This window comes from Papio anubis, chromosome 1, assembly GCF_008728515.1.
Source record: "Papio anubis isolate 15944 chromosome 1, Panubis1.0, whole genome shotgun sequence".
NCBI lineage: Eukaryota > Metazoa > Chordata > Mammalia > Primates > Cercopithecidae > Papio > Papio anubis.
Window position 1 is genome coordinate 191,952,404 of NC_044976.1, and position 24,993 is coordinate 191,977,396.

At 38.7% G+C, this 24,993-nt stretch overlaps 1 protein-coding gene across 2 annotated transcripts in view; it reads left to right on the forward strand.

Moving 5' to 3' along the window:
- The window catches only part of NME7 (NME/NM23 family member 7), a 212,184-nt gene that overhangs the window by 158,371 nt on the left and 28,820 nt on the right, over positions 1-24,993 (forward strand). For both annotated transcript variants that reach the window (XM_003893523.4, XM_009193528.4), the window contains exon 11: positions 16,506-16,613. In XM_003893523.4, the coding sequence (XP_003893572.1) occupies positions 16,506-16,613 (108 nt within the window). The remainder of the gene's footprint in view (positions 1-16,505; positions 16,614-24,993) is intronic.

Here is a 24,993-nt window from a genome sequence, read left to right on the forward strand (position 1 = left end):
ATTGCCTAGGTTTTCTTCTAGGGTTTTTATGGTATTAGGTCTAACATTTAAGTCTCTAATCCATCTTGAATTAATTTTCGTATAAGGAGTAAGGAAAAGATCCAGTTTCAGCTTTCTACTTATGGCAAGCCAATTTTCCCAGCACCATTTATTAAATAGGGAATCCTTTCCCCATTTCTTGTTTTTCTCAGGTTTCTCAAAGATCAGATGGCTGTAGATGTGTGGTATTATTTCTGAGGACTCTGTTCTGTTTCATTGGTCTATGTCTCTGTGTTGGTACCAGTACCATGCTGTTTTGGTTACTGTAGCCTTGTAGTATAGTTTGAAGTTAGGTTGCGTGATGCCTCCAGCTTTGTTCTTTTGACTTAAGATTCTCTTGGCAATGCGGGCTCTTTTATGGTTCCATATGAACTTTAAAGAAGTTATTTCCAATTCTGTGAAGAAACTCATTGGTAGCTTGATGGGGATGGCATTGAATCTATAAATTACCTTGGGCACTATGGCCATTTTCATGATATTGATTCTTCCCATCCATGAGCATGGTATGTTCTTCCATTTGTTTGTGTCCTCTTTTATTTCACTGAGCAGTGGTTTGTAGTTCTCCTTTAAGAGGTCCTTTACATCCCTTGTAAGTTGGATTCCTAGGTATTTTATTCTCTTTGAAGCAATTGTGAATGGAAGTTCATTCATGATTTGGCTCTCTGTTTGTCTGTTACTAGTGTAAAAGAATGCTTGTGATTTTTGCTCATTAATTTTGTATCCTGAGACTTTGCTGAAGTTGCTTATCAGCTGAAGGAGATTTGGGGCTGAGATGATGGGGTTTTCTAAATATACAATCATGTCATCTGCAAACAGGGACAATTTGACTTCTTCTTTTCCTAACTGAATACCCTTGATTTCTTTCTCTTGCCTGATTGCCCTAGCCAGAACTTCCAACACTATGTTGAATAGGAGTGGCGAGAGAGGGCATCCCTGTCTTGTGCCAGTTTTCAAAGGGAATGCTTCCAGTTTTTGCCCATTCGGTATGATATTGGCTGTGGGTTTGTCATAAATAGCTCTTTTGTATTATTTCGAGATACACACTCCTAATTTATTGAGGTTTTAGCATGAAGGGCTGTTGAATTTTGTCAAAAGCCTTTTTCGTATCTATTGAGATAATCATGTGATTTTTTGTCTTTGGTTCTGTTTCTATATGCTGACACGAAGATTTGCATATGTTGAACCAGCCTTGCATCCCAGGGATGAAGCTCCACTTGATCATGGTGGATAAGCTTTTGATGTCCTGCTGGATTCAGTTTTCCAGTATTTTATTGAGGATTTATGCATTGATGTTCATCAGGGATATTGGTCTAAAATTCTCTTTTTTTGTTGTGTCTCTGCCAGGCTTTGGTATCAGGATGATGTTGGCGTCATAAAATGAGTTAGGGAGGATTCCCTCTTTTTCTATTGATTGGAATAGTTTCAGAAGGAATGGTACCAGCTCCTCCTTGTACCTCTGGTAGAATTCGGCTGTGAATCCATCTGGTCCTGGACTTTTTTTGGTTGGTAGGCTGTTAATTATTGCCTGAATTTCAGAGCCTGCTATTGGTCTATTCAGGGATTCAGCTTCTTCCTGGTTTAGTCTTGGGAGAGTGTAAGTGTCCAGGAAATTATCCATTTCTTCTAGATTTTCTAGTTTATTTGCGTAGAGGTGTTTATAGTATTCTCTGATGGTAGTTTGTATTTCTGTGGGGTTGGTGGTGATATCCCCTTTATCATTTTTTATTGCATCTATTTGATTCTTCTCTCTTTTTTTCTTTATTAGTCTCGCTAGCAGTCTATCAATTTTGTTGATCTTTTCAAAAAACCAACTCCTGGATTCATTGATTTTTTGGAGGGTTTTTTGTGTCTCTATCTCCTTCAGTTCTGCTCTGATCTTAGTTATTTCTTCCCTTCTGCTAGCTTTTGAATGTGTTTGCTCTTGCTTCTTTAGTTCTTTTAATTGTGATGTTACAGTGTCAATTTTAGATCTTTCCAGCGTTCTCTTGTGGGCATTTAGTGCCATAAATTTCCCTCTACACACTGCTATAAATGTGTCCCAGAGATTCTGGTATGTTGTATCTTTGTTCTCATTGGTTTCAAAGAACATCTTTATTTCTTCCTTCATTTCGTTATGTACCCAGTAGTCATTCAGGAGCAAGTTGTTCAGTTTCCATGTAGTTGAGTGGTTTTGATTGAGTTTCTTAGTCCTGAGTTCTAGTTTGATTGCACTGTGGTCTGAGAGACAGTTTGTTATAATTTCTGTTCTTGTACATTTGCTGAGGAGTACGTTACTTCCAATTATGTGGTCAATTTTGGAATAAGTGCGATGTGGTGCTGAGAAGAATGTATATTCTGTTGATTTGGGGTGGAGAGTTCTGTAGATGTCTATTAGGTCCGCTTGGGGCAGAGATGAGTTCAATTCCTGGATATCCTTGTTAACTTTCTGTCTCGTTGATCTGCCTAATGTTGACAGTGGGGTGTTGAAGTCTCCCATTATTATTGTATGGCAGTCTAAGTCTCTTTGTAAATCTCTAAGGACTTGCTTTATGAATCTTGGTGCTCCTGTATTGGGTGCATATATATTTGGGATAGTTAGCTCTTCCTGTTGAATTGATCCCTTTACCATTATGTAATGGCCTTCTTTGTCTCTTTTGATCTTTGATGGTTTAAAGTCTGTTTTATCAGAGACTAGTATTGCAACCCCTGCTTTTGTTTTGTTCTCCATTTGCTTGTTAGATCTTCCTCCATCCCTTTATTTTGAGCCCATGTGTGTCTCTGCATGTGAGATGGGTCTCCTGAATACAGCAAACTGATGGGTCTTGACTCTTTATCCAGTTTGCCAGTCTGTGTCTTTTAATTGGACTATTTAGTCCATTTACATTTAAGGTTAATATTGTTATTTGTGAACTTGATCCTGTCATTGTGATATTAACTGGTTATTTTGCTCGTTAATTGATGCAGTTTCTTCCTAGCATCGATGGTCTTTACATTTTGGCATGTTTTTGCAATGGCTGGTACCGGTTGTTCCTTTTCATGTTTAGTGCTTCCTTCAGGGTCTCTTGTAAGGCAGGCCTGGTGGTGACAAAATCTCTAAGCATTTGCTTATCTATAAAGGATTTTATTTCTCCTTCACTTATGAAACTTAGTTTGGCTGGATATGAAATTCTGGGTTGAAAATTCTTTTCTTTAAGAATGTTGAATATTGGCCCCCACTCTCTTCTGGCTTGTAGAGTTTCTGCCAAGAGATCTGCTGTTAGTCTGATGGGCTTCCCTTTGTGGGTGACCCGACCTTTCTCTCTGGCTGCCCTTAACAGTTTTTCCTTCATTTCAACTTTGGTGAATCTGACAATTATGTGTCTTGGAGTTGCTCTTCTCAAGGAGTATCTTTGTGGCATTCTCTGTATTTCCTGAATTTGAATGTTGGCCTGTCTTACTAGGTTGGGGAAGTTCTCCTGGATAATATCCTGCGGAGTGTTTTCCAACTTGGTTCCATTTTCCCCCTCACTTTCAGGCACCCCAATCAGATGTAGATTTGGTCTTTTCACATAATCCTATACTTCTTGAAGGCTTTGTTCATTTATTTTTCCTCTTTTTTCTTTAGACTTCTCTTCTTGCTTCATTTCATTCATTTGATCCTCAATCACTGATACTCTTTCTTCCAGTTGATCGAGTCGGTTACTGAAGCTTGCACATTTGTCACGTATTTCTCGTGTCATGGTTTTTATCTCTGTCAGTTCATTTATGGCCTTCTCTGCATTGATTATTCTAGTTATCCATTCTTCCATTCTTTTTTCAAGATTTTTAGTTTCTTTGCGCTGGGTACGTAATTCCTCCTTTAGTTCTGAGAAGTTTGATGGACTGAAGCCTTCTTCTCTCAACTCGTCAAAGTCATTCTCCATCCAGCTTTGATTCATTGCTGGCGATGAGCTGCGTTCCTTTGGAGGGGGAGATGCGCTCTTATTTTTTGAATTTCCAGCTTTTCTGCCCTGCTTTTTCCCCATCTTTGTGGTTTTATCTGCCTCTGTTCTTTGATAATGGTGACGTACTGATGGAGTTTTAGTATAGGTGTCCTTCCTGTTTGTTAGTTTTCCTTCTAACAGTCAGGACCCTCAGCTGTCGGTCTGTTGGAGATTGCTTGAGGTCCACTCCAGACCCTGTTTGCCTGAGTATCAGCAGCAGAGGCTGCAGAAGATAGAATATTGCTGAACAGCAAGTGTACCTGTCTGATTCTTGCTTTGGAAGCTTCGTCTCAGGGGTGTACCCCGCTTTGTGAGATGTGGGGTGTCAGTCTGCCCCTAGTGGGGGATGTCTCCCAGTTAGGCTACTCAGGGGTCAAGGACCCACTTGAGCAGGCAGTCTGTCGGTTCTGAGATCTCAATCTCCGTGTTGGGAGATCCACTGCTCTCTTCAAAGCTGTCAGACAGGGTCGTTTGCATCTGCAGAGGTTTCTGCTGCTTTTTGTTTGTTTGTTTAGCTGTGCCCTGTCCCCAGAGGTGGAGTCTACAGAGAGAGGCGGGCCTCCTTGAGCTGCTGTGGGCTCCACCCAGTTTGAGCTTCCCAGGGGCTTTGTTTACCTACTTAAGCCTCAGCAATGGTGGGCGCCCTTTCCCCAGCCTCACTGCTGCTTTGCCGTTAGATCACAGACTGCTGTGCTAGCAATGAGGGAGGCTCCCTGGGCATGGGACCCTCCTGGCCAGGTGTGGGATATAATCTCCTGATGTGCCGTTTGCTAAGACCCTTAGTAAAGCGCAGTATTGGGGTGGGAGTTACCCAATTTTCCAGGTGTTGTGTGTCTCAGTTCCCCTGGCTAGGAAAAGGGATTCCCTCCCTGCTTGTACTTCCCAGGTGAGGCGATGCCTCGCCCTGCTTCAGCTCTCGCTGGTCGGGCTGCAGCAGCTGACCAGCACCGATTGTCTGGCACTCACTAGTGAGATGAACCCAGTACCTCAGTTGAAAATGCAGAAATCACCCGTCCTCTGTGTCGCTCGCGCTGGGAGCTGGAGACTGGAGCTGTTCCTATTCGACCATCTTGTTCCGCCCCCCTGAGCTTTATTTCATCTGTTTATTGGCCACATGTATTAGATCCACTATTTCTGATGGTACTTTTGTAACTTCACTGCTATACAAGAGGTTTTAGGCCAGGCACGGTGGCTCATACCTGTAATCCCAGCACTTTGGGAGGCCGAGGCGGGCAGATTATCTGAAGTCAGGAGTTGGAGACCAGTTTGGCAACATGGCGAAACCCCATCTCTACTAAAAATACAAAAATTAGCCGGGCGTGGTGGCACATGCCTGTAATCCCAGCTACTCAGGAGACTGGGCGGCAAGCCACCCAGGTGCCAAGGCAAGAGACCAAGGGCACGAGCTGTTCCAGTATAATAAAATATATAAAATAAGAATCGTTATACTAGATATAGATAATAGATATGATTGTATATGAATATCAATCATTAGTTTGTAACAATTCCTCTTTATTCCAATATTATAATAATCCTTGCTCTACAATTATAACCTAGGAAAAACCAGGCCATACAGAGATAGGAGCTGAAGGGACATAGTGAGAAGTGATCAGAAGACAAGTGTGAGCCTTCTGTTATGCCCGGGAAGGGCCACCAGAGGGCTCCTTGGTCTAGCGGTAACGCCAGCATCTGGGAAGACGCCCGTTGCCAAGCGGACCATGGTCTAGCCGTAGCGTCAGTGTCAAGGAAAAACACCTGCTACTTAGCAGCCCGGGAAAGGGAGTCTCCTTTTCCCCAGAGGAGTTTGGAGAAGACTCTACTCCTCCGTCTCTTGTGGAGGGCCTGACATCAGTGAGGCCCGCCCCCAGTTATCCTGAGGCCTAACCGTCCCCCTGTGATGCTGTGCTTCAGTGGTCATGCTCCTAGTCCACTTTCATGTTCCATCCTGTACACCTGGCTCTGCCTTTTAGATAGCAGTAGCAAATTAGTGAAGTACTAAAGGCCTCTGATATGCAGAAATAATGGCGTAAGCTGTCTCTGTCTCTCCTCTCTTTCTCTCTGCCTCAGCTGCCCGGCAGGAAAGGGCCCCCTGTCCAGTGGACACGTGATCCACGTGACCTTACCTATCATTGGAGATGGCTCACACTCCTTACCCTGACCCTTTGTCTTGTATTCAATAAATATCAGTGCAGCCTGGCATTCAGGGCCACTACCGGTCTCCGCGTCTTGGTGGTAGTGGTCCCCCAGGCCCAGCCGTCTTTTCTTTTATCTCTTTGTCTTGTGTCTTTATTTCTACAATCTCTTGTCTCCACACACGGGGAGAAAAACCCACTGGCCCTGTGGGGCTGGACCCTACAGGAGACTGAGGCAGGAGAATTGCTTGAACCCATGAGGGGGAGGTTGCAGTGAGCTGAGATTATGCCACTGCACTCCAGCCTGGGTGACAGAGCAAGACTCTGTCTCAAAAAAAAAAAAAAAAAGGTTTCAGCTGAAGTCTTTGGAGGGAGCAATTTCAATAAAGCGGTAAAGGTGAAACCAGATGGCCAAAAGGTACTTACTAAGTGGGAACAGGGAAAACAGCTTTCTGTAGAGAAAGAAAGGGAGCCTCAGAATATCACTGAGAGTTCAGCCCCAGAAACAGAAACCAGCCTAGGGATTTTTTTAAAGGAGTTCGATTCAAGGAAATAGCTGTTTACGAACTTAGTTTCTTAAGAGTTGCAGGGCCTTAAGTCAGCTCCAGTTGCCACTGATTTCAAGAGTACCTTCCCATACCTAGAATCCTGAGGTTGCTGCTGCCTCCACTGCTACTACCATTGCAGTGACTTAGGCATTGAGTCTGCCACAACTCAAACGCTTGTGTCTCCTACTTTGTCTGCCTGTAGCAACATCAGCAGGAAGATAGCTTCTGCTTTGTCCTGTCTTCCAAATCTCATGTAGAACTTCCACATTGCAAGAACTCTAGCCAGAAATGTGTCTGGGGAATATATTTAGATTTCTAATTTCCATCTAGAAGGAGGATAGAATAAAGAGTTGAGAGAGTCACTCTGTAGAATCTATCACATCTGATTTCTGTTGCTTGTTGTAAGCTATTTGTAAGGCAGTTATTAAGAAAGAGAGGAGAGGCTGGGTGCAGTGGCTCACGCCTGTAATCCCAGCACTTTGGGAGGCTGAGGTGGGCAGAAGGGGTTGATGTGACTAATTCATTTCAGGTGAGGTTGGAGAGGTACGCAGGAGCCAGAGCATACTAGACTATAGGTCATGTTGAGAATTTTTTTTTTAAAGAGATAGGTTCTTGCTGTGTTGGCCAGGTTGATCTTGAACACCTGGCCTCAAACGATCCTTCCACCTCAGCCTCCCAAAGTGCTGGGTTTATAGGGATGAGCCACCATGCCCAGCCCAAGAATTTTGCATTTTCTCTTAAGGAAAGTATCAGAGATTCTTCGGCAGGAAAGTGGTATGATTCAACTTAAGTTTTTTTAAAGCTTATTCTAACTGCTTTTTGGACAATATGTTTACTAGGAGTAGTGGTATCTAGGAAACCAGATAAACCAGCAAGTATAAAATCTAAAAACCCAATATTCTAGGCAGGGGAATATGGTGCCAGGGTGGATGTAGAAGCCGACTGATACAGGCTATGTATTAGTAGTTGTATTGACAGGACTTGGCAAGAATTGGGTGTTAGACGTGCCCAGAGTGGGCCCCAGCTATTTCGTTATTTTATTCTTTTGAGGAAGTTTCTGAGCATTGAATTGTAGGATTCTTTAAAATAGTAAAGCAAGACTGGGTAGTAATTATTTTATAGGGATGAAGTAGATTGTGGAACGATTCTTTTGCGGGGAGATATTAAGAATGCCTCTCTTGCCTTCAGGTCCATGGTGTTTAAAAAAAAAAAAAAAAGGAATGCCTCTTAAATTTTTTAGTAGTAATGTAAGTATACATCAAAGGTTAAATCTCTTAAAATGTATTTAGAAAAACAAAAAGAAATGGGAAAATATTTACCAAAAACCCTAACCCTCTATGCTAATGTTTATGTTCTTAGATTTTACTTATATACGTGAATCTTTGTAGTTTTTGCTAAAATACTAAGCAATTTATATAAAAGTGAGTTAAGAGATTTTTCTCCTTTTTTTTTAGTTGACCTCATCCTTCTGCAGAATGCCCCATTCTTTTAAAAAGAGAACCAAGAGATCATGATTTTACCTTTAGAAGTGACACCTGTGTCAAATAAGACTTGATTTTCACTTCAGCCAGTTCCTGTTGTTGGCTGAAACAGCAAACAGACCAGTAAGAGGCAATAGTTACGATGCCATGTGGTCTATTGAAACCTAATGAGAAAGACAGGATTGAATTATCTAAATATTTCACCTGAAATAACATTTCATTGTGACCCTCTTCAGGTTCTATAAATTTACATTAGAGCTATTTTTTATCTAATGAAAAGTGAGATGTGAAACCTGTCAGAGTTCACAAGCCAGATGTTTTAATGATTCCTCATATACAATTTATGTATTTTCCAGTGCCAATAAGTGTATTTACCGTGAACCCGCAGGTGGCTCATTCAATGAGATTAGTATTATATAAATAAGTCGTTGAGTTTAATTTTGCAGGTACTCTTTCTAAAGCCTATGCATAGGTTCTAGAAGGAGCCTTAGAGTTAGCAGAAAGTAGCCTCTGGGTCTCTCCCCTGGCTTCCGTTTCGACTTCCAATTCCTTCCCCATGTTTCATTATCTTGTTTTAGTTTGAATTCGTCTGACATTGCTTATTTCCCAGGAATATAAAACTGCATAACTATATTAAGTAGTACAAAGTTGCATACTACTGGGAAAAGCTGTTTGATGGGTCAGTTTTGGTAAGATATTTTTGAAGTGCCAGAGGAGTCAAGGAAAGCACTTAGCATGTGCTGTTTAGTATTACAAGACTTGTTGCAGAAGAATACTAGTAATGGATAGAAATGAGAATATTTGCTGTTTTAGTTATGGTGGTCCCCTCACTGGCATTTGATATTAAGTTTTACTACACTCATTGCCTGTGAAAGGAGGACAATGATTATAACATTGTTTCACAGCTGTTTTAGGGTTACTAGGACTCAAGCTGTACTAGCTCCTCTTTTAACATTTATCCACATATTTGTATCACTGCTCACATAGTTATCCTATAGTCTAAAGAATATTTTTTTCCTTGTACTTAGATTTTCCTGGAATTAGACTAGTGACCTCGTGATAAACCACCATTTGCTACTAATTACAGTCATGCACTGCATAATGACATTTCCATCAACACCTGACTTCATATAGGATGCTCATCCCATAAGATTATAATGGAGCTGAAAAATTCCTGTTGTGACATAGTCACACAATGCATTACTCATGTGTTTGTGGTGATGTTGGCATAAATAAACCTACTGTACTGCCACTTGTATTAAAGTATACTACATAAATTATGTATAGTACATAATACTTGGTAATGACAATAAATGACTATGTTACTGGTGTACATATTTACTATACTTTTTATCATTGCTTTAGAGTACACTTTTTCTACCTATTAAAAAAAAAAAGTTAACTGTAAAAGAGCCTGAGGCAGGTCCTTCAGGAGGTATTCCAGAACAAGGCATTTTATCAGAGGAGATGACAGCTCTATGTGTGTTATTGTCGCTAAAGACCTTCTAATGGGACAAGATATGAAGGTGAAAGACAGTGATATTGATGACTCTGACCCTGTGTAAGCCTAGGCTAATGCATGTGTTTGTGTTTTCGTTTTTAACAAAAAGGTTTCAAAAGAAAAAAACTTTAAAAATAGAAAAAGCTTTTAGAATAATGATGTTAAGAAAGAAAAGATTTTTGTACAGCTATACAACGTGTTTGTGTTTTAAGCTGTGTTATTGCAAAAGAGTCAAAAAGTTAAAAAAAGTACTTAGAATTTTATAAAGTGAAATAGTTACAGTAAGCTAAGGTTAATTTACTTTTGAAGAAATAAAAATATTTTTATAAATTTAGTGTAGCCCAAGTGTACAGTGTTTTATAAAGTCTGCAGTAGTGTACAGTAATGTCCTAGGCGCTCACACTCACTCACTGACTCACCTAGAACAACTGCCAGTCCTACAAGCTCCATTCATGGTAAGCGCCCTCTACAGGTCTACATCATTTTTTACCATACTTTTACTGTACCTTTTCTGTTTAGATATGTGTAGATACACAAATATTTATCATTGTGTTACAGTTGCCTACAATATTCCATATAGCAACATGCTATACAAGTTTGTAGCCTAGTAGCAAATTATATAGCCTAGATGTGTAGTAGGCTATATCATCTAGGCTTATGTAAGTACACTCTATCATGTTCACACAATGAGGAAATCACCTTATGATGCATTTCTTAGAATATATCCCTGTTGTTAAGCAATGCATGACTGTATCTGAATATATTCTATAGTTGATCTTTTTTCTGTAATTAGTAAATTTCATAAATCTTCTTCTAGTTTAATTTGTTTCTTAAAGGGAAGGGCATTTTCGTTCTTAGATATCTCTTCTGTATTGTTTAGAACTGAAACTGAGTGGCTTTATTATGAAAGTAAGTTATTCTTTATCCAGACATATTTTATCAATCTGATAGACCTACTATTCAATAAACAGTGACATTCTTTATAACACAGCCATAGAATAATTAAATAAATATTATCTTCTTTATTTTCAGTATTTTGCCAATCACTATTCTATATTTGATGCCTTTTTTTGATGTCTTAGATTTAGAGGTCATTCTATAAATCAGAATTCTTCCTCCCACAGCAGGATTACCTGAGCAGAATTTTTAGTACTTACGATGAACTGTAACATAGTCAAGAATTTGACTTGATGGTACTGAGCATGCAAGGTTTTAGGGGAGGATGAATATGCCTGGAATTTTGTGGAATTTGAAAGACTGCTGATCCTCCAAGTACAAATAAGTATTGCTCTTTAATGAGTCTGATTTTCTCAGCATAACCTGTTATTTATAAATACTACAATAACTTTTTAAGAATTATTTATGGTATTAGATGAAATTATATGTTGGTACTTTGTGTTGCTTTTCTGATCTGATAATTGTTTCTGCTCCTTGAAGGGAGGGGACTATGAGTGGTAGTATGGTCTTCACCAGAGTTTAAGCAGCAAGAGGAATGTAAATCTGTTAGAAAAATTAGGGGCAATCCATCAGGAAATGGAGGGGGGAAATGCTGTTATTATTTCACTCTCACTTTTGGTATTTTTTATTATTTTTGTAGTCTTTAGTACTTCAGTATTTTTTACTTTATAAGCATATGTGATATTTCATACTAACCAAAACTAAAATTAATTTATCAATACCTTTTAAAGAGGATCTAAAATGAAAGCCTAGATTTTAAGAGCAGCTATGAAGAAAATGCCTATTGTTTTATATCTTTAGGTTTCATTATCATTTACCTAAATAAAACATTTTATATCAGTAAAAATACTTCATGTTTTCTGACATTTATTAATGGATAATAATAGGTCATAATTAGATTATGATCTAATCTAAACGTATACCTTTATTCTAAAACTATGATGATTACAACTCTTAAGAGATGCTATATATTTATTTAAAGATAATATAATACTTGGTTAGATTATCTTTGATATTTACCAAAATATACCTTTTTGCCTCTTTAAGAATTGTCTTAATCTCCTTAAGACAGATTTATTTTTTACTTGTCTTACAAATAAGAACATCACAGAGAGGTTAAATAATGTGGTTTGGTCACACAACTGTTAAGTGGCAGAGGCAAAATTCAAATCCAGAGAGCCTTTTTCCACAGCCCCCGCTCTTATTTGCTACTCCATCCTGACACTCTGAATAGAAGTACTGTCATTTTATGTCAGTCAGCAAATATTTACCAAACATTTACTGTGTGTTCATTAGTAAGATACAGAATATAAGGGAAGTTTTATATTGTGTTCAGGGATTGAAATCTAATGGGCTCTTACTAAAATAGGCTCACAAAACAACTATATAAATTGCAAGTCAAGAAGGCCTATATTGGAAGTATAAACTACTGTAGGAACATTGAAGAAGGAAGGATTACTCTGATTGGGAAGGCTTAATTTGCTTTTATAGAGGAAACAGTGTTTTCACTGGGATGTGTAAGCTTTCAGGGCAGGTGTGAGTGAGGCAGATTTAGGCAAGAGTGGGGAGGACCTTGAATGCCACATTAAGGAGTTTAGACATTTGGCCATAGGCAATTATGAGCCTTCAAAGATTTTTTGAGCAAGTAAATAACATGATCATATTGGCATTTAGGTACAAGATGATAGCAGCATGAAAAATGAATTAAAGATGGTTTGTTGTGCTGGAGAAATAGAGAATGTCAGTCAGTAAGATGAAGCATCATGAAGATGGCAGAAGACCATATGTGCCCACCATCCCCCTGCTTCCCGTGTCCTTACAGGAATTTACAGGAGATACTGTTTCACTATGTGTTATTTTAAAGAGTAAATCTCCAGTGATGCTGGAAAACAAGGAAGAGTACCCAACCCCCCCACCCACACACATATATATGTTTTTGTGGGTTTGGTTTTTTTTTGTTTTTGTTTTTGTTTTTTTTTTTTTTTTAGTTTTGTTACAGGCCATAAACTTCAAAGACTCAAAGCAGATAGGATTGGATTGTTGAGGAAAACCAACACTCTAAAACATGCAGGAGAGAACTGCTCCAGAACGGGTAGGGGTACTGGGTGGGCTGCACATCAGACATATGGATGCAAGGCTGAGGAAGGGCACGGGGCCATAAGCAGGGTGGTTAGTTGGAGGGCTGCATGAAGAGCAGCAGACTAAATCAGCGCCTTCACATTTGCTTGCTTATGTTGAGCAGAAGGCAGTTGATACTTTTAGCCACAGCTTCAGGCACTGAATGTGGGACTTGAGCTAAAGAGGCAGAGCAATGGGAAGGCAGCTAATGACACTCAGGAAAAATGGTAGCACCCCCTTCTGAAAGGAAGGCAACCAGAATACGTTATCTAGCAGCATGTCCCTGGCATCTATGCCAACCAAATAGAGAACTCAAAAAAAAAAAAAAAAAAAAAAAGCCAGGAATTACCAACCATTTAAAGTTTACGAATATCATAAAGAAGACACAAAACTCAACCAACAGAACCTTAACCTAAACAAAGCAAATTAATAGAGCTAACAAAAACAGACTATAAAATAGAAGAGTTGGTTTCCTCAGAAAGACTTAAGAGAATATTGGATCCATGGAAAAAAATATATAGATATTGGAAATTAAAAACCTATTTGTTAAAGTTTTTAAAATACATAGTAAATTAATAAAATAGCACAGTGGGCCCAGTTTACAAGCAAATTAGTGAGGCAGCAGATCAAATGGAGTTATTCTCCAAGAGTATAACACAAAAAGATAATTACATGGAAACTGTAAAAGAGAAAGGAGAGTTAAGAAATTTCAACATCTTTCTTATAGAAATAAAGGCAAGAAGAGATAAAATGGAGGAGAAAATAATAAATAGTAGAAGCTGACTGAAGATGTATATCTTAGATTAAATTGGACCATTGAGTATGGAACAGAATGACTGATAAATGACAAAGGCCTAGTTAAAGAGATAGTGTAAAACCTTTCAGAAAGAAAAACAAAAATAGTTACCTAAAGGGAATGGTAATCAGATTGCCATAGTCTAAAGTGCCATAAATATATATATATATGTGTGTGTGCAAATGTGCATAGTGGTTCTGTGGAGAGCCACTCAGATGTCCCTCTGCCCTTTAGAACTGAAATGCTCATTCCTGCTGGGAGTGGCAGGAGCTGACAGTAATCTACAAAATCTCTCTCCAGGAATTGCCCTCTGCTGAAGAAAGTCACTTTGCCTAAGGTCATGTCCCCTTCCCTGGAATGACCCATATCTAGTAATTTAACAGTTTGGGGGATAAAGGCCTGACCCTTTTGTCTCCGTTGAGGACAACTCTGAAGGGCCATTGCAGCTCCAGAGCTCTGTGTAGGATTGTCTGAGGCCATCCTCTTTTCCTCACTTCCCCACAAGTATAGATCCTAAGGCCACAACCAACAAACTTTTTGCAAATGTATCTCCACTTCAGAGTTGGTTTCCCAGGGAATGCAACCTATGACAATGTTTTTAAACATAGTGGGATACTCACTAACATTCATTATGTGTTGGGATACAAAATTCCTTCAAAGACAGATGGAAGAGACCATATTTTCTGACCATAATACAGTATGATTAGATATTAACAACCACCCCAGGAACCACCAACCAATCCCATTTATATTCACACACACACACACACACACACACACACACACACACGAATCTCTCTGTTTTGCTGTTGTTGTTGAGATGGAATCTCGCTCTTTCACCCAGGCTAGAGTGCAGTGGCGCAATCTTGGCTCACTGCATCCTCCGCCCCCCAGGTTCAAGCCATTCTTCTGCCTCAGCCCCCCAAGTAGCTGAGACTACAGGTGCGCGCCACCATGCCCAGCTAATTTTTGTATTTTTAGTAGAAACAGGGTTTCACCATGTTGATCAGGCTGGTCTCTAACTCCTGACCTCAGGTGATCTACCCGTCTTGGCCTCCCAAAGTGCTGGGATTATAGGCATGAGCCACCGCACTAGGCCAACACACATGAACCTCTTCAGATTTCAAGTACTGTGCATGTAGCAGACACTTACATGAAAGTAATATTTTAATGAATGTAGTGCAAGTTAAATAAAATTTTCTTTTTTTTGAGACAGGGTCCTGCTCTGTCACCCAGGCTGGAGTGCAGTGGCATCATCTTGGCTCACTGTAGCCTTGACCTCACAAGCTCAAGCCATCCTCCCACTCAGCTTCCCAAGTAGCTGGGACTACAGGGGTGCGCCACTACACCCGGCTAATTTTTGTATTTTTTGTCGCGACGGGATCTCTCTGTGTTGCCGAAGGCTGCTCTCAAACTCCTCCCAAGGTGCCAATTATAGGCATAAGCCTGGCCATCAAACAAAATTTTAGAGAGAATAGGTTCTAATAAAATAGTTTACTGAAACTGAGTAATTTAAAAGTGTTTTATTCTCTGACCGGAAATAAGAAAAAGAACATGAGTACTCACCTTTCACAATTTCATAAATTACATCTTATGTCACAAAATGACAGCTTCCCACTATACAAACAGAGTAAGTCTTCTGTTTGTTTTTTGAGATGGAGTCTGATGTGTCGCCCAAGCTGGAGTGCAATGCATAATCTCAGCTCACTGCAACCTCCATCTCCCAAGTTCAGGTAATTCTCCTGCCTGAGCCTCCTGAGTATCTGAGATTACAGGCACGCACCACCACCCGCAACTAATTTTTGTAGAGACAGAGTTTCATCATGTTAGCCAGGCTAGTCTCGAGCTCCTGACCACAAATGATTCACTCACCTCTGCCTCTGAAAGTGTTGGGATTACAGGTGTGGGCCACCATGCTCAGCTGAGTAGGTTTTTAATATTGGATACTTACTTGCTAGAAAAATTATGGAGAACAGAATGAGAGTAATAAATATGAAATATAAAGACATCCTTATGTTCTGCTTTATCAAAATGTTTTTCCTAAACATAATACATTTATAGCTGACATTTATTGGAAACCTGACAAATAAAACTTAAGTAATTAAATAAATGCATGCCTTTAAAACATTGTTAAGTGATGCAACCACAAATGTGAATGCTGCCCTGAATCTTTGCACCCTAAGCTATACCTGTCATGATTCTTTCTGATTTCCACTTTCATAGAGATGATCTACTTACTAACTTGGCCTCTCAATATGTTGCTCTTCTTTCTTCTAACATTCTTGCCCTCAAACTAACCTTAGCCATGGTTATGCCTTAAAACTGATCATTATCAATCACTGTAGCCCTATCTCCTCCCACCCACCGTAATCTCAATCTCAAGTATCTTTTAACTTTCCAGCTCTCTTCCTCTAACATACTGATCTCAATCATTATCCCGTACCACTAGGAGCTCAAATTCATTGATCCACCTTTTCATTGTCGATTACCTCTTTATCCCCTAGGTCCTCTCTTCCTGTCTTACTCAGTTTAAATTTTTTTGTACATCATTATCATTCCCTTGCCTCTCTCTAACCCTCATTAAATTCAGGGCTATTTGTGACCATATTTTTCCCCCTAAAGATTACTACTAAGTTGATACAGCTAACATTTTTAAAAAATATTTTGAAATTGACAGCATCAAATTGGTTCATTTTAAATCAAAGTTATTAAGATCTCTACTGTCTTTATAAAATACAAGTCTTTCACGGTAATGAACTAGCTTCACATTTTGTGTGATTCCCAAAATCTACTGATAAAAAGAAATGCAATTATTATTTTTCCCCGATGTAGATGAAAGCAGACTTTACATTGGGCCACAGAAAAACCCTTATAAGCACTGTCTATATGTAACATGTATTTCATAAATAAGTTAATGTGTCATATAGCTAGTGTTTTTCTTATTTATACCATATGACTAACTTTAATCTATATGTGAATGTATGTTTAATAGGAAATTGCCCGGCATTTACGCCCTGGAACTCTCAGAGCAATCTTTGGTAAAACTAAGATCCAGAATGCTGTTCACTGTACTGATCTGCCAGAGGATGGCCTATTAGAGGTAAGATAACGAAGGTAAACATCCTATTTATATTTCAAGCTCGTAAATTATCTCAGAAGTTCTAATGTGTAAGAAAACTTTTTGTTTTATTATTTAACTTTAAGTTCTAGGTTACATGTGCAGAAAGTGCAGTTTTGTTACATAAGTATACCCGTGCCCTTGTGGTTTGCTGCACCCATCAACCCATCACCTACATTAGGTATATCTCCTAATGTTATCCCTCCCCCAGCCCCCCACCCACTGACAGGTCCCGGTGTGTAATGTTCCCCTTGGATGACTCTGTTCCTTGGCCACCTGATGATTTTGGACTGCAGCTTTCAAAGACCAATTTGTAGTATGCTGTATAGCCTTCAAAGAATTTAGATATTTTTTCTGGTTGGCATACATTATGATTTTAAAATAATTAAATGGTGTGAAATTTGTTTTTACATCAGATGACTATACCATCACCATAAATTGCTAGTCATGAAAATACATACAGTTGACCCTTGAACAACGTTTGAACTGTGCTGGTCCACTTATATATTCATTTGTTCAATAAATATATTAGAAAGTTTTTTGGAGATTTGTGGCAATTTGAAAAAACTCTAGGGTGAACTTTGTAGCCTAGAAATACCAAAAATAAAAGAAAAAAATATGTATATTATGAATGCGTAACATATAGGTAGATACTAGTCTATTTACGTGTTAATCGACTTTTTGTTAATAGTGAAGCCCCCGGTCAACAGCATTAGTAGTTAAGCTCTTGGGGAATCAAAAGTTATATGTAGATTTTTCCACTGTGCAGGGGATAGGTACCCCATACCTCCGCACTGTTCAAGGGTCAACTGTTTTCCAATGAAATTGAGAAGTCCAGCCAGGCTCAGTGGCATTCACCTGGAGTCCCAGCTACTTGGGAGGCTTAAGTGGGAGGATTGCTTGAGGCCAGGAGTTCAAGGCCATGGTGTGCTATGATTGCATTTGTGAATAGCCCTTGCACTCCACCCTGGACATCATAGTGAGACTTTGCCTCTAAAAGGGTGGGGGAGGAGTCTAATATACAGTGTGATAGTGTTACCCATGGCAAATTCATAGGGGTCTGCAGCAACCTCAGTACTTGCCTCTTCAGAAGAAAGAATCCAACTGAGGAAGCATAAGGCAGAAGGAGAGACTGAGGCAAGTTTTAGAGCAGCAGTGAAAGTTTACTTAAAAGCTTTACAGCAGGAACAAAAGAAAGGAAAGTACACTTGGAAGAGGGCCAAGCAGGTGACTTGAAAGACAAGTGTATGACTTGACCTTTTGACTTGGGGTTTTTATATGGTGGCATACCTCCAGGGTCTTGCATTACTTCTGACCACTCGCCCAACTCCTGAGATCTTACTGGGAAGCCACTCGTCACCAGTTTTAGTTGTTTTCAATCTACTAGGAGACCGCCTTTCCCTGGTGCCAGCTGTGACCAATTATTACTTCAGCGAGATAGTTAACAACCACCTGACCATCATCTGATGGTCTCCCGATACTCCTGGTGTGAGGTATGGGAGCCCTTTCCTGCCCTGCTCATACCCGACTAGCTACTGACTGTAACAATAGCACTAAAAGTGATAGCTAACATTTTGGTCACCTTTATTAACCAGATTCTACCATGACACATGTGTTGTATAAATGATTTCTTTTCATTGCCATAGCAATTCCAATAGGCTGGTATTTGTTATATCTGCTTTTTTTAGGAAACTGAAATTGAGACTCAGAGAGGTTAAGTAACATCCCCAAGCCAGACAACTAATATGAGACAGAGCCATATTTATCTCTCATATTTCAAATTAACATAAAATATGAAACAATGAAAGAATTCTGAGAAAATATAAGTGAAAATAGGTCTGGTTTAGGGTTAAGAAAGTCATTTCTAGACCAAAATCCGAGAAGGAAACTGTAAATACAAATTTTATTTTTTTAACTTCTTATAGATTTTAAAATTTTTGTGTCAAAATAAGCTAAATGAAACTTAAAAAGAAATAAATATAAGTAATTATACTATAAATGACAGAAAAATGGCTGATATCCTTAATACACATTTATTTTAATGAGTATTATGTTTTATGCGAACAAATCTATTAGTCTTAAAAAAATATGTCCTGGAAGTTGTACATAGAAAAGCCTTCCCCAAATATTTTGTTTTCATTTTCATACATTGAAATGTTCAGTCCACCTGGAATTTATTAGACATATAGTGTGAGGTATGGATTTAGCCAGCTATCACAATATTGTTTATTAATAATAAACATTTTATTTAAATGGCTAAATCCATGGCTAAATGGGTTAAATCCTTCCATCCTTTCATTGTTCTTTCTCATTTATTGAATACTTATATACATCCTTGCCTGTTTCTGAACTTCCTGTTTTATTCCATTGATCTGTGCCAGCAAAATACTGTTTTTATTATTATAGCTTATTTATACTTTACAAAAGTGTTCTTGGTTAGTCCCTAAAATGTATTCCTCCAAATGAACTTTATTTTATCTATTTATTTATTTATTTTTTGAGAGGGAGTCTCGCTCTGTCACCCAGGCTGTAGTGCAGTGGTGCGATTTTGACTCACTGCAACCTCCGCCTCCTGAGTTCAAGCATTTCTCCAGCCTCAGCCTCCTGCATAGCTGGGGTGACAGGTGCGTGCACCACGCCCAGCTAATTTTTTGTACTTCTAGAAGAGATGAGGTTTTTTTTGTACTTCTAGTAGAGATGAGGTTTTTTTTTGTACTTCTAGTAGAGATGAGGTTTCGCCTGAGGTCTCCTGACCTCAGGCAATCCACCCACCTCCCAAAGTGCTGGGATTACAGGCATGAGCCACCACGCCCAGCCAACCTCCGAATGAACTTTAAATGATTTTTTACTGGAGGTCTTTACTCCACCCCTACAAAATGCACATGGGATCTTGACTGATGTTACAATATGTTTATAAATTATATGGAAATGTCATATCTGTAATAGTGAGGTTCTCCAACTTCATATATGGTATGCCTCTCCTTTTATGCAAGCAGTAGAGTCACTTTTTTTCATATGGTTCTTAGTCATAGTCTATTAAATTTATCCCCATGTTTCTTTGTTGTTGTTATAGGAAGTGACTTCATTAGCTCCATTAACATTTTCTGATATAGTCCAAGATATTTGTAAAATCTTATCTATTGTACATCTTTGTATGAAATTTAGACATACGTGTGAAATGTAAAAATGTAACAAGCTTTATTTTTTAATAACCAAAAAGATTAATGTTTATTTAAAATTTTCACTTATTTTATAAATATTTCCTCACCTTCTGATAGCTTGGACCTGTCAAGTAGGTTTGAACAGAGACTTTTACTCAATAAGACTGAAATATTATTAACTATGAAATTTATACCCATTAAAAATATTATCCAAGGGGGACTGAGGGAAAAAAAAGAAAAAGGAAAAAGCATTATCTAAGGTATGCCTATGATTTTGCTCATATTGTTTGAAATAGATTATTACTGCCTGTAGTTTGTAAAGCCATTTACTAAATGATTGAATTTTTTCTGATCTAACTACACTGGAGATTTCATTGCATACTAATGACTGTGTGGTTTAGATTATTAATCAAAAATCAGAAGTTAGAGCTTCAGTAGCTTCCTCTCATATGGCTGATTATTTTACTTGATGTGAGCTTGAATAAGCCACATTTTCTTTCCATGCCTCACTTCTTTTATCAATAAAATGAAATAAAGAGTGCTGATATAGTCAAGGATGCCCTTATCAATTAACTACTTTCAGATTATTATTTGGCTTCAGATGATAAAATACTATGAAAATACGTAAAAGCCAAATGAGGTGTCTGGCTATAGGTCTTCAAAGTGAAAATCCGAGTGACACAAAGACAAGTTGTCTGATCAGTGAGCACTTTGTTCCTAAGATCAGCTCTTCATTAGGGGGACATCCTGTAGATGCAGAGTGACCATAAAATTTATTGCCCAATTAAGCACACTTCGAAAGGCAGCTCTAATCAGAAAAGATGTTAGGACAAGAGGCATAAACCGGAACTGTCACATGCAAACTGGAATATATTGTTATCCTATTTATATGGCCAGAAGAGACAGAGGGGAACATGCTACTTCTCTCAGAAAGTATGGCTTCAGTTTATATTTTGTCATTATCCATTATTTTATTTATTTATTTATTTATTTATTTATTTATTTATTTTTATAGCAAACAGTTATAGAACATGTTTTACTTGCTGGATTGTGATAGGATCAAACAACTCATTTCTGCTATACTCCTAGAATTCATAGTAAGTTTGAGAGGTCAAAGATCTTAGCATGAATACCGAAATTTGTTTTCTTTGAATATTGCTAATTGTGACCCAATTTTGTGATTATAGGAATAAATTATGGTATTTATAATATAAGACATTCTAGAATGTTCTTTCACTGTTAATGTTCTCTTATACTCTGCTGGTTGTAACTATAAAGATCTTAAATTTCTGTGTTAAAGACAGCATTGATGGAAAAATGTTCAGCTGAGTAATCAAATACTAGTTTTCTATTAATGGCGAAGAATTTTTGAAGTAATAATGCCCACTGCTGGCAATGCTATAGTAAAATAGATACCCTCATAAAGCTGGTGACAACTATGGGCATAACATATTGAAAGCCTTGGAGTATTTCTATAACTTTTGTCCCAGAATCCTACTTCTTAGAATCTAAGCAAAGGAAGAGAGTGGCAGCAGGACTACAAAATGGAAAGTTACCTGCACAGATGTTCATGGAAGGAGTATTTGTGATCATTAACAATGGAAATCATATGCATATTTACAGATACATCCCACCTTCCCTCCTCTAAGAAACCTTCTATGGCACCCATAGTCTGCATCAGTCCGTACGTGTGTTTTCACAGCACATTGCCTTCCTATACTATAGTGGTGTAGACAAGACTCAAAATAGCTCTGTACACCTGGGCAAGTTACTCATGTCACTGTGCATAGGTTTCCTCACTCTGTAAAACGAAGATAACAGTACCTGCCCTATCAAATAGCATTGTGCCTAGCAAATAGTGATTGCTCAACAAATGATAGTAGTTATTATTGTTATACTATTAAAGCACAGTGTCTGTTTGCTTGTGTGAGACTGTGAATACACATAGGGAAGAGATTTTCTCTTGCCTGGCATATAAAAGCTCTTCAATAAGTGATTTTTGAAAGAAAGGAAGGAAGAGTTTAGTTAAATAAATTATATTTTTTGCACTCATTGAAAAAGTACGTCACCTTTTTTCTCTGGTGATGATGAAGACTCTGTAACAGTGTTTCCTAGCCTTGGTTGCACATCAGAATCACCTAGCCAGTTTTTTAAATACTGATGTCCAGACTCACCCCCAGAGATACTAATTTATTTATTTATTTATTTTATTTGAAACAGAGTCTCGCTCTGTTGCACAGGCTGATGTGTAGTGGTGCAATCTCGACTCACTGCACCCTCTGCTTCCCAGGTTCAAGCTATTCTCCTGCCTCAGCCTCCCAAGTAGCTGAGACTACAGGTGCAAACCACCATGCCCGGCTAATTTTTTGTATTTTTAGTAGAGGCAGCGTTTTGACATGTTAGCCAGGATAGTCTTGATCTCCTGACCTTGTGATCCACCCGCCTTGGCTTCCCAAAGTGCTGGGATTACAGGCATGAGCTACTGAGCCTGGCCAAGATTCTAATTTTTTAAAACAATTTTAAACTTTTAGAAATGTTGCGAGTACAATACAATAAACTTTTTTACGAATATTTGAGAGTACGTCATCAACATAATGTGCATACTTCTGAATCCTTCAGTGTGTATTTTTAACATAAAAGGGCATTTTTTTTTTTTTTTACATAATCACATTACAAGCATCCAAATAAGGAAATCAACATTCATTCATTACTACCATCTAATCCTTAGACTCCATTCAGATTTCACCAGTTGTCTCAATAAGGTTCTTTGTTAGCAGAAGGATCCAGGTCAGGACCATGCATTGCATTTAGTTTTCTTCTTAGTCTCTTTCAATCTAGATCAGTTTCTGAAATTTTCCTTGACTTTCATGACCTTAACACCTTTAAAGATAACAAGTAGAGATTCTAATTTAATTGATCCATTTATCCCTTGGCTCATCAGAAATTTTTCTAGATGGCTTCCACCTACAGTTCTAACAAGATACTGGCAATTTATTTTGCTGTATGGCATACATTACTCATACAAGAAGTCGTTTGTTGGCTCTTGTCTATGAAAATGAATGATGCCTTTGTGATGTTATGACTCAACCTCGTGTACGCCTCCCCTCTTCTCCACTTCAGTGTCAGTTGTCATCTCACTCATGTCACCAGTGATACTTCTGAGAGTCAGTTTTACTTTCTCCTTGCTTCCTTCATCTTTCCCCAGGATTCATTGAAAAACATATCTTTGGGAATCATTGTATGTGGGGAAAAAATATCTACTTCTTTGCCTTTCGCTTTACCTCCAAACCTGTGGTCTTTTCCAAGGACCTTCTTTTTCTGATTTTCTCTTACGGGAACAACCAAAACTTTGCGTGTACTAAAATTGAGAACCTCAATGTTGCTAAATGGGTATATGGTAGAAAATTCAAGTATGTTCACATTTTAATTCAGTATACCAAAATGATATGTCAATCATTCATTTAGGTACTTTTATTATTATTATTATTTTGAGACAAGGTCTCACCTTGTCTCCTGGGCTGGATTGCAATGTCGTGATCATGGCTTACTGCAGCTTTCACCTCCTGGGCTCAAGCAATCTTCCTGCCTCAGCTTCCTGAGAGGTTGGGACTATAGGCTGTGTGACCATGCCCAAATAATTTTTTTTTTTTTTTTAAAGTAAAGATGGTGTCTCATCATGTTGCCCAGGCTGGTCTTGAACTCCTGGGCTTGAGCAATCCTCCAGCCTCAGCCTCCCAACTTTCTGGGATTGCAGATGAGAGTCACCATGCCTGGCCTGTATTTATATTTTTTAAACATTAAAGCACTTCACTGAGGACACAGCCGTAAATAGAATACATGAGGCTGTTATCCTCACAGAGCTTACCTTTCAGGAGACAGTTATGTATAGCAAATATTTTATAGAATGATGAAAACATGGGTCTTTCCTGTTTTTTTTTTGTTTAAATGTTCTATAACTTGGTGATATCATGTTTGTGATTGTAAAATTTTAAGAAGCATATAAAATATTTAATTGTATGTATAAGTGTGATTGCCCAACAGGTTGTTCCTGCCCCCTGCACAGAGAAAATCAATTCACCAAGACTGTGTTATTGAAGTTACCATTTTAATTGACAAGAGGCCACCCACATAAGAGATGGAATTATTACTCAAATCAGTCTCCCCAAAGGATCAAAGGTTAAGGTTTTTATGGACAGTTTGGTGGGCAAGGGCTAGGAAGTGGGTACTGCTGACTTACTGGGGATGAAACCATACAGATGTAGAAAACGGCCCTCTTGTGCTGAGTCTACCTCTGGGTGGGGCCACAGGATCAGGTGAGTCATAAGTCAGGGTCCATGTGAGGTCCATCGGCTGCCGGAATGCACATCTAAAAAACATCTCAAAAGACCAGTCTTAGGTTTTATGAGAGTGATGTTACCTACGGGATCAGTTGGGGAAATCACAAATCTTGTGACCTCTGGACCACATGACCCCTGAGCAGTAAAGCACTATAGAACCTACGTCTACATTTTAGCAGCGTTCAGGCCGCTCCCATAATCTTAATCTTGCGGCTTTTCATTAGTTTTACAAAGGCAGTTTTCAGTTCCTGAGCCAGGAAGGGGTTAGTTCTTGCTTTCAGGTTAAACTATAGACTAAGTTCCTCTCATGGTGAGCTTGGCTGACACCCAGGGAAGAGTGAAGACAGCCAGCCTGTGAGGCCAGAAGCAAGGCGGAGTCAGCTATGCTAGACTCCTCTCACTGTCATAATCTTTGCAAAGTCAGTTTCATAAGTGGTTGATCTAAACAAATCTGAATTTGGATACATAATTATTTCTGCATGCATTCTTATTCTGGTATACTCTGGGGGAAAAAATAGTGAATCCAGGATTAATCAGAAATAAACATAGGTGCAGGGTGACTAAGATGATTGGACAGGCCCCAGTTTCTTGGCCATGATTAACACAGGCCTCTGCACATACTGACACTCATAATTCATCTTTAGTTTTAGTTTCTATCTTGAAAGAAGAAGAGTTGTGATTTTTACTAGTACATTGTCAAAGAGGGAACAACTTGTCCAAATACAAAAGCAAACAACTTTCTCTTAGAGATCTAAAAATAGTGCAGTAAGACTGGGGCTTTGCCCAGGAGGTAGAAAATGGCAAGAGATAAAGCTGGAAAAGTCAGCAGGGGCCTTGTAAAGTCATATTAAGACAACTGAACTT